At 62.4% G+C, this 10,306-nt stretch overlaps 2 protein-coding genes across 2 annotated transcripts in view; one reads left to right on the top strand and one right to left on the bottom strand.

Annotated features, from left to right (window-relative positions):
• The first annotated feature begins 3,283 nt into the window (after positions 1-3,283).
• On the top strand, positions 3,284-8,123 carry PRSS57 (serine protease 57). Its single transcript, XM_006904167.2, has 5 exons — positions 3,284-3,362; positions 3,746-3,899; positions 4,870-5,014; positions 6,204-6,467; positions 7,562-8,123. Exons 1-5 carry the CDS (start codon positions 3,284-3,286, stop codon positions 7,763-7,765), a joined length of 846 nt encoding a protein of 281 aa, XP_006904229.1. The 3' UTR covers positions 7,766-8,123.
• Positions 8,124-8,254: 131 nt separating this feature from the next.
• Positions 8,255-10,306, bottom strand: part of FSTL3 (follistatin like 3) — a 5,069-nt gene continuing 3,017 nt past the window's right edge. Inside the window, exons 4-6 of the mRNA XM_025041543.1 lie at positions 10,070-10,176; positions 9,579-9,806; positions 8,255-9,489 (exon numbers count right to left, since the gene is read on the bottom strand). Coding sequence (XP_024897311.1) covers positions 9,434-9,489; positions 9,579-9,806; positions 10,070-10,176 — 391 coding nt within the window. The 3' untranslated portion in view covers positions 8,255-9,433. The remainder of the gene's footprint in view (positions 9,490-9,578; positions 9,807-10,069; positions 10,177-10,306) is intronic.

Below are 10,306 nucleotides of genomic sequence, written 5' to 3'. Positions count from 1 at the left end.
GCTGTTAACGCGACGGTTGTTGGGCTTCCGAGCGCTCGCCGGGCGCTGGGCCTGATGCTGTGGAGTTGGAGGAGGGTTGATGGTTAAAAATCTGCCCCGCAGGAGAGTGAGTGGGGGGCTCGGGGGGGGTGTGTGGAGGAGGGAGCAAGAGGGACTCAGGCTTTGTTTGGAGGGCACTGGGGAGCCACGGCAGAATTTAGAGCAGGAGAGGGACCCGCGCGGCTTTTTTTCGTGAGGCGCCTCCCTCCACCACGTGGGGAGTGGATGAGAAGGGCAGAAAGGAGTGGGGAGGCCGGGAGGAGGCTGAACTGGGGCCCCTCCCTTCCCCCGGGGAGACTGGACCAGCAGAGCCTGGACCAGGTCGATAGGCAGATGAGTTCTGGGTGGATCATGAAGGGGGAGCCGACAGGACTGCCCCCAGATGGGATGTGGGAGAACAGGCATTGGGGTCCCCTCCCATTGCAAACTGAGCCCCTGGAGAGAGGTTGGGGGATGAAAAAGGTAACATTGGGTGGGCAGCTGGATGCCCAAACTGGAGTTCAGGGCAAGGCCTGGCCCGAGCTAGGGGTGGGGCTCCCGGATGAGGAAACCTGTTGGGGGGGGAGGTGGGCGCAGGCAGCAGACAGTAGCCACCGGGTCCCCTGCTTTCCCCCTCTTAACAATGACGTGCATGCATTTCGCATTAAAACAACGAGATAAAGTAGCAAACCCAGAAAAAAACAACAACAAAAAGAACCCAAGAAACATCTGGGGCCCTGGGTTCGAGGCCCAGCTTCATTCCACCGGTGCTGTGTGACCCTGGGTCCATTTCTGAACCTTGCTGGGTCTCACATCCCACCTCCCAGGGCAGCTGGGGGGGTTAACGGGGTGAATGCACACGAAGGACTTGGAACAGGGCCCAGCACACAGTAGCTCAGAGTTTGGCAAACTCTTTCTGAAAAGGGCCAGATAGTAAATTTTTTCAGCATTGCGGGCCCAGGTCTGCCATTGAAGTGTACACACATTGGTGTGGCTGTGTGCCGATGAAACTTTATTTACGAAACAGGCAGTGGGCAAGATTTGACCTGCAGGCTGGCCCTCAGCAAAAGTGAGCTGTAATTCCAATACTGCCCCTCATCCTCTGCATCCACTCGGCCCAAAAGATTTATTGAGCACCTACTGTGCGCCTGGCAGTGTTAGGTGCCAGAGACGCAGAGGAGAAAGGGTGTTCTTTTGTTTATTAAATAGATGATTTGACATTTGAGGGCGGCTGGATGCATTTCGCCGATGGGGAGGGGCTGCTGGAAGCATCTCTGCCATCCTCACAAACCATTCACGGCCTTTCCCAGCCCTAAACTTCCCAAGGCGCCCACCTCCCTCACATGGAAAGCCAAAGTCCTCCCGGTGGCTCTCAAGGCCCCGCTGGGGTACCCTGATGTCCACACCCCAGGCAGGCGTGCAGGCGGTCGCTTCCAGGAGACCAACCAGGAGGTGGCGCCAGAGAGCTGGGGAGATACAGCCAGACGGAGTCGGTGGGGGAAGCGTCCCGGGCGGCAAAGGCCTGGAGGTGGGACAGGGCGGGCTGTGTCGGGGACGAGGGCAGTGGGCCTGAGTCGACCTTTCTCCCTCCAGAGAGGAGTCCACACCACCCCCTTCCTCCTCCTCTCAGCCCAGAGCCCGCAGCGCCCCTCTGTCTGGGAGGGGCGGTCCCTGCGCCCGCAGCCCCGCCCCCTTCCTGGACCACCACCAACCGCGGTTTCTACGACGACACCCCTCCTCCTCCCCCCGCATTGGTCACTCTGGCTCCTCCTGGATGCCGCGGTCCCCGGGGTTCTGCCCAGCACACCCCGCCCCCACTCCTGCCCCGAGCCCATCGTGCAGCTGTGTCCACCCCACACCACACACACACATATCCTCTGGGGCCCGTGGCCTCCCACAGAGCTCTGCATGGGCCCCCAAAGCCCACACCTCCCCTGTCCATGAGCCAGGGACCCCCTCTACATCCCCCCCAGCCCTGATTCCAGCCCTGACCCCAAAGGGCGCTAGGGAGGGGTAAGCAGGACACAAGACATACTGGATCCCAGGGGCAAGGGGCTGGGGAGGCCCCCTCCCCAGCTTCATAACTGGAACCACAGGCCCATACGGAGTGGCACGCCACAGCCTGGACCCCTGCTAGCCTCCTGGCCTGTGCCACGTCCCTGGGGACCCAAAGGAAGAGGCCCGGGGACCTGATCGGCCCACCCAGCTCTGGCCGGTCCATCTGCAAGTCAGTAGAACCCAAACCCCCTCCCCAGGGACTTGTGTCCTGTGCACCTGATAGTTGCTCAGGAAAAGGAATTGATATGCCCATGAGTTCATCTCAATATATAAAGAGTGCCGACAAATCAATAACAAAAGTAAGTGTTTAGTAAAGGGAGCTATGGTTATCACCATCGCCATTACCGCTGTCACGGAGTCTGCCCTGACCAGGAAAGCCACCGCAGTCCCCCTCCGAAAGACCCCTCAGGGACCACAGTCCAGGACATTCTTCTCTGCAGCCCCAGACGGGCCGGGCTCCCCAATCTGAACCTCGGGCTGGGAAACGGACACACCGGGCCCCTAGCCCACCCCCAGGGCTGCGGGGAGCTTGGCGCCATGGGGCCGTGAAGGACAGTTGCCTGTTTCCCAATGGCTCAGCAGACAGGAAGGAAATGGGGCTGGCTCTGGGCAGAACTGGCCACCGACAGAGGCGACAGGAGCTGTCCTGAGATGCGACCGCAGCCCCACTGTTCCCTCGCTGTGTGACCGTGGACAAGGCGCCTGACCGTGCCGTGCCTCATTTTCCCCATAAGCAACATAGAGATAGGAACACTGCTGACATCCTCGGGCTGCTCCCGCCCCGGACGAAACGAAGTCCAGCTCCACGTGCAGCCGGCAGCTCTGTGTAATGTTTACACCAGCCCCCAGGGCCCTGTGGCCGGCACACTGACCCGGGCCTGGGGACAGACGCTGGAAAAGCGAGGCACAGAGAGGGCAGGTGGCCGGGGCCGCAGGGACCGGCGGAGCCGGGGCTGGCCTGGGCAGGCAGCCCCCAGGGCCCGCCCTCACCCCGCTCTGTTTCCTCCTTTGCGATTGTGATCGGCAACCCCGAGCGGTCGAATCATTGGCTTCCCAGAGCCTCCAGCTCAGATCTGGGCGTTGCTGGCGGAGCCCGGTGGGGCCTCACACCACAGGCCACCGCTGGGCTCCCCTTTTCCGGGACGTTAGACGAGGGTGAGGACCACAACCACACAGCTTTTGAGGGAGGCAGCAGCCTGCGCCGGCCATGGGACCTGGGGCGGGGGACCGGGGCCACCTGCTACTGATTGTGGCCACTGCCCTGATGCTGTCCGCGAGGCCCCCAGGTGAGAACCCCCTGGGCCCCACCCAGGAACTCCCCAAGTGCCTCGAGGCTCCCCCAGACCCACCCCGGGAAAACTGCAGGTAGCCCCATGTGGGCCCCGGGCTGACTGGCCTCTGGGGCCACAGCAGGGAGAGGGGCAGGACACCTCGCCAAGGTCTCGACTGGGCCCAGGTTCTGGGGTCCAGACTTCCTCCCAGCGGACTCGAGGGCCCCCCTGGGACTCCTCATCGCCCACGTGCTCCCTGAGTCTCTGTGTCTCTCTGGCCACCTCGGTCTCTGTCCTTTCTCCCCAGCTTGACTCCCATCCCATCTGGTGCCCGAGCTGCCCACATTAGCCCATCTTCCTGTCCCGCCCCTGACGCTGCCCCCCTGCCCCGCCTGCAGGCTCCTGGGGAGCCCGGATCATCGGGGGCCGTGAGGCGACCCCCCATTCCCGTCCCTACATGGCATCGGTAAGCTTCGAGGGCCAGCACCACTGCGGGGGCTTCCTGCTCCGCACCCGCTGGGTGGTCTCAGCCGCCCACTGCTTCAATGACCGGTGAGCCACCTGGGGGCCCGTGCCCTGACCGCTGCCACTTGGGACCCCAGGATGCTGTGACCACAGTGGGGGGAAGTGGGTGGCCCTGCTGTGGGTATCGCAATATTCTAGATGGGGCACAGGCTGGACGGCAGACCCCACCTTCCGTCGGTGGGGCCAGCCGTGCCACACAACAGGGGGACAAGTGCCGAAGGACACCGCGTGACAATAAGCCGATATGATCCCTGCGTTCAGTCTAAGTATTGTTACAATCATCGACATTAATAGTGAAACTATTGGAAGGAGAAATTCTCTGCCCCTTGGTGGCCTAGTAATTACACCTGTGTAAGGGGGGGCACCAAGAGAAAATAACCCGATTTGGTACATACGTGTACGTGGGAACCCCGCGTGGTGGGGCTCCCACGGACAGGAACAGGGGTGTGCATGGCGTCCTGAGCTGGGAGGAGGTCACGTGCCTGGGGTGACGGAGGGAAGGTGACCGGGTCGTTCTTGGGCCACTAAGAACAGCAGAGGCCCAGTGATTAGAAGCTTGCCTGCCGTGCAGCCCGGTCCTCACTCGTCCTGGTGACTCGCATTTTGGGCAAGGGCCCCAAGTCTAGATCCGAGGGGTGGTCAAGTGGGGAGCAGAAATCCCTCGTCAGCTCAAAAGAGTCCACACGTCAAAGGGGAGCCTGTGCGGGACCCCTTCAGGTAACAGCATAATGTTAGGTGGAAATCGTAATAAATGTAATAAGCATTCCATTCATTCTAAGTAGAGTTTATAACAGTTATTAAAATTAATACTGCAACGATTAGAGTTAATGGCATGATTGAGGTGGAAAACTAACAAACATAACAATTATTATCACGGCGGGACCGGAGTGAGGATTAAACGAATTGCTGTGCCAAACGTTCGGTAGATGGGGAGACCGAGGCCCGTGACAGGTGGCCCTCGCCCTGGCCCCGCTCACAAGCCTCCTCCCCACCGCAGAGACCCCCGCATGGGCCTGGTGGTGCTGGGGGCCCATGCCCTGCGCACCCCAGAGCCCACCCAGCAGGTGTTCGGCATCTCGGCTGTCATCAGGCACCCCAACTATCAGCCCACAACCCACGCCAATGACATCTGCCTGCTGCAGGTGAGTTTCGTGGGGGGTGGTACTGGACGTAGGTCTGGCCTGTCTCGGCCACGCCCAGGATGACCTGATGTGTTTTAAACATAGCCAGATGATACTGGAACACCTGAGTCAGGTCAAGCCTTTGCTCAAACGTCCCCAGGAGCTGTCCCCCGATGGCCCCCAGCCTGCACCCTGCCCCTCCCCGCTCCCCTGGTTTATGGCCACCTACAGCACTCAGAGGGCCTCAGCATTCGGGGGCGCTACTGCCGGAAGCACCCTATCCCTGCCCCTCGGCCCTTCGCGCGGTGTCTGGGCAGGAAGTGGCTCTTCTGTTAGATGTGAGCCCCCCCCACCACCGCATGGTATGTCCTGCAGCGCTCGCCCAGGCTCCCCAAATGCAATTCCAGGTACCCCAGGGCCTCTGTTTTCAAGGAAGAACATTCCAACTTGCCCTCCAAATGTGGTGAAAAATTAAAACCAGGAGAGGGCAAAACAGGTCCCTGGGGATGAAGGGTCTGGCATGCAGGGCTCTCCTGGCAAACAGGAAGGGGACAGAGATTGTCAGCGGCCACAGCCCAGAACCCGCTGCTCCGACTCGCCCGTCCCGCTGCGCCCACGGGGAAACTGAGGCCGGGGCCGGTCAGGGATGTGCCCGAGGTCAAGGAATGAGCACTGAAGCCAGGGTCAAATACAGTGAGTGCCAGCTGTGTGCCGGTCACCGGGGACACAGCTATGAGCGAACCCCAGGGCTGGCCCCCTCAGAGCCTCCCATCTAAAAGGGCAGCACATAGGAGCCCGTCTGTCCTAGTCCGAGAGTCTGGGAAGGCTTCCTGGAGGCGACGTCTAAGCTGAGACCTGAAGGCTGGACGGGAAAGGTGCTCCAGGTGGGGGGTACGCTGTGAGCAAAAGGGTGGAGGCGGGCCCAGGGCATGGCAGTGAATTCATTCTGGCTGGATGGGTCCGGAATGGTCAGCCAAGAGGTTTTATCCCGAGGGCAATGGGGAGCCATGGGAGAGCCCAGGGCCGGGAGCGAGATGCCTCTGAGCAGCTGGAGAGGTGGGGAGAGGCCATAGTCCTGGCCCGGGTTGGGGGAGGCCTCATGAGCGAGGGGTGCCAACAGCTTAATGACGCTGCCGTTGGTTCCTCTCCGCGAGGCCGAGAGACCACAGATGGGGCAGCGGTGACGGTTGGGGGCGGTCTCTCCCTGCAGCTGAACAGCTCTGCTGCCCTGGGCCCCGCCGTGGGGCTGCTGGGGCTGCCAAGGAGAAACGCCAGGCCGCTCAGGCCCGGGGCGCGGTGCCAGGTGGCCGGCTGGGGCTCCGTGTCCAACTTTGAGGAGCTGCCGCCCGGGCTGATGGAGGTTGAGGTGCGCGTGCTGGGCCTGGACGTCTGCAACAGCTCCTGGAAGGGCCAGCTGAGCCCCGCCATGCTCTGCGCCCACAGCGGGGACCACCGGCGGCGAGGCTTCTGCTCAGTAAGGCACTCTCCGTCCCGCTCGCTCACCGAATGGGGAAACCGAGGCCCCGGGAGAGGGGAAGACCTGCCTGGGCAGAGCCTTGGGAACTAAGTCCTAGCTCACCTTTGGCCAGGAGGCCTCACTGGAGGCCCCGGAAGGGCAGGGAGTGGCCTGGGGTCCAGGGCTGACACGTCCGGCTTGTGCACAGCACAGCTACGGACTCGCGTATTTGCAAGCAGTGTCCAGTAGGGGGCAGTAAGGGATCTCGAGGAAGGAGCACAGGGTCCTGATCCCCCACCTGGTGGACCCGTGGCCCTAGTGCAAGGGAGGAACCAGGCCAGAGAGGACAGAGGTTGAGAATGCAGATTCTGGAGCCCAGCTGCCTGGGGCCAGATCCAGACCGTGCCACGTCCCAGACGTGCGACCTTGGGAAAGTCATTTCTCTGGACCTCATTTTATCCATCTATAAAACTGCCACTTCATAGGGTCAGAGATGACGCCACATGACAATTAGGGTGGTGGGGCCAGGAGGGGAGCAGAAGGGAAGAAGCAGGAATTTTAGGGTGAATACTTGGGGAGGCCTCTCTGAGGACAGTGCCTTCGAGCTGAGGAGGGGAGACCCCCACAGGGCTGCAGACTTGTATGCTTACACTACAGTGTGTGTGTGGGGGGGGTGCAGTAACAGGCCTCAAGGGGGTGCAAAAGCCTTGAGGCTAGACGGAGCTGGCTTCCTCCAGGAACAGCCCGGAAGGCTGCGGTGGCTGGAGCCGGGTGCCTTGTATGCTTACACTACAGTGTGTGTGTGGGGGGGTGCAGTAACAGGCCTCAAGGGGGTGCATAAGCCTTGAGGCTGGACGGAGCCGGCTTGCTCCAGGAACAGCCCAGAAGGCTGCCGTGGCTAGAGCCGGGTGCGTGGGGGGAGACGGGCAGAGAGGGGGTGTCTTCAGGTTCTCGAAGGCTGGAGTGGGTTTAATCTTTGCTGTAAGAGCACTAGGGGCCATGGAAGGGCTGGGGGCACGAAGGGGGCCCGGGGAGATTTACCCGCAGAGGCACCTTCAGAGAAGCTGAGGCTGAGAGCGGGACCCCTGACCTGGCCTTTCCCTCCACCCCAGGCGGACTCTGGGGGGCCCCTGGTGTGCAGGAACCGGGCCCACGGCCTCGTCTCCTTCTCCGGCCTCTGGTGCGGGGACCCCAAGACCCCTGACGTGTACACGCAGGTGTCCGCCTTCGTGACCTGGATCTGGGACGTAGTGCGGCAGGTGCCCATCCAGCCCCGGGCCCAGGACCCCTGGGGTCCCCCAGCAGGAGCTGCCTGAACCCCGGCAGCTCATGCTGGGTACACAAACGAGGTGGTGACTGATGCCAACAGCTCCAGCCCTGTAAAATCCTGTGGCTGGTGGCGCGGGGGGGCCACGGGGTCCCCAGACCCATTAAGCCTGGGGTTGGAAGCGGGCATCAGTGCCACACAAAAAGAGCCAAAATAACCGAATAAAATGTTAACTAACCAGATATAACGGTTCACTTGTACTCCTGGAGCTTCGTCTTGGCCTCTGGGTGGCCGAGGGCCTGGCTGGGCCTCTCCTCAAACCCCCTTTCATCCACCCACCCCACCTACCACAGCCCTCTCCCTGGCTGCTGCCTACTGCCCGGAGGTGGCTGCCCTGAGGACACGCACCTGCGTCCCTCCCCAGGACGCTCCCAGTGGCCCCCACTCACTACCTTCACCGCAACCAGGCTGGTAACCCCACACCAAAGTGGGCAGCACAGAGGCTCAGAGACGGGCAGACCAGGCCTGGACCCCAAGGTCGCTTTTGACAGTCTTTATTTCTTTGGTGAGGCAGGACCCCAGGGCGGGGAGGTTGCCTTGTGGGGGGAGCTCGGGCGAACCCACCTACTCAAGAGCACTTTTCTGGGTGTCACAGGTAAGGCACTTCCCGGGGGCTGGGAGAGGATGAGCACACTGTCCCCTGCATCCCTCATCTCAAATTTGAGGAGCTGGGTTCCTGCCCTGTCAGACCCCCATATCTGGTCTGAGCCTCTGGTCTACACGAAGGCACGGGGAGGTGACACAGAGCGACAACCCAGCTGGAACGGAGGGAATCGGCTCTAGGGTGGGGGTCGAGACCCCTGAGCCTGGCTGGTAGGCAAGCAGAGTCCAGAGACCCGGCAAAGGCTGGCCTCGTGGCACCGAGGGGTCCCGGGTCTGGACCTCACCTGTGGACAGGGCAATACGCACTAGGGGTGCTGCTCCGACACATAGTTCCAGGAGGCCAGGAGTGCAGTGGGCTTTGGTGTCTACACCCCACCAGAGCCAGTGGGTGAGCGGGGGCTCCTGGGCCCTGCTGGGTCGCACCCTAACCGGATCAGGCACACTAGACATGGTGCCCCGTCCTGGGCGAATGCTGGTGGCTCCATGCCCGAGACCCACGTAGGAGGCACAGAGAGCGCCCCACCCAGGAAATAAGCCGGGCTCTCCCCAGGGGCTTTCTCAGGACTTACTGAGTAAATGGAGGCAGCAGGAGAGGAGAGCCCTGACTTCGTGGGCCAGTAGGGTACAGAGGCTACTTCCTCGGCCTGTCCCCTGTCTGGGCATCTTCTGAGGCTCATCTACACACATTTGGGCTGTGGACTTGCTCCTCACCCCCTGGTCCCTGTCCTAGGGCTGGGGTGCCTTTTCATTAATCGCTGGCACAGAATCCACAGCCCTCTGAGTGGCAGTGACAATCGATAGTTATGCGCCAGAGAGCAGAAGCCTGAGGTCCTCCTGGGTAGTAGGGTACTGGGGTGGCGGTCCCACCCACCAGCGCGGATCCCAGCCCTCCTTCCCCCAATCCTCAAGATATCTTGGGGGATGGGGCTCCCAGGGCTCCCCCAAGTGGTCCGATCCAGGCTCTAGGGAGTGTCCGTGGGACATAAATTAGGCTCTGCTGTGGCAATAAATAAAGTGGGAGGCCTTGAACGCCAGGCCCAGGCCGCCCCGCAGGTCACACAAAGTTCTCTTCCTCCTCCTCCGACTCAGCATCTGACGGCTCAGGGGAGCCTGCAAAGCGGGAGGAACGAACAGAGAAATATGGGCGCGGAGAGGGGCGAGGGGCTAGACCCCGCCGCCGCTCCCGCCCTGGCCCGCACCTGCGCAGCTGCCCGGGTGGCGCACGCCGATGGAGCGGCCCAGGAAGCAGGTAGCCTGGCGGAGGTGGCACGAGGACATGTAGGTGACGTTGTTGTTGCCGCAGAGCTCCTGGCCGGGGCTGGAGGGCGCGGGGCACGGCGCCGCGCGACACACCACGCAGTGGGCGCTGCCAGTCTGGTCCACCACGCACGACTGCGGCCGCGGGCACACCACGTGCGCGCACGACTCTGCGGGAGGAGGGCCGCGGTGAGTCAGGGGCGCCGCGGGGACCGCGACCCCGCCCACAAGCCCGAGTCCGCCCTCAGGCCCTGCCCCTCTGTTTTTTCCAGAAGCCACACCCTGTCCATGTGCCCCGCCCACACCCCTGGGTCCACCTCCAAGACCCTGCCACCCGGTCGTGCCGGAAGCCACACGGCCCCGGTCCACTCTCAAGCCCCGCCCCCTCAGCACCCACAAGCCCCTCTCTGAGTCACGCACTCACACCTCTTACCCCACGTGAGCTTTCGAACCCCACTTTCCAGAGTTCCACCCGACTCTTCTTTATTCTCCATCCCACAAAAGACCCAATCCAGAGACACTCGGGCCTGCGGGCTCTCTTAGACTCCGCCCACTACCTCGCCACCAGACCCCGCCCACCACAAGCCCCGCCCCGCGAGGCCCGCGCAAACACGAGTCAGGCGCTCGGGCCTGGAGGCCCCGCCCTTCCCTCAGGCCCCGCCCACACGTA

The sequence above is a fragment of the Pteropus alecto genome, unplaced genomic scaffold (genome assembly GCF_000325575.1).
Source record: "Pteropus alecto unplaced genomic scaffold, ASM32557v1 scaffold30, whole genome shotgun sequence".
Taxonomy (NCBI): Eukaryota; Metazoa; Chordata; class Mammalia; order Chiroptera; family Pteropodidae; genus Pteropus; species Pteropus alecto.
Note: the sequence above shows the minus strand (reverse complement) of the source record. Positions and strands in the feature narration are given on the sequence as shown.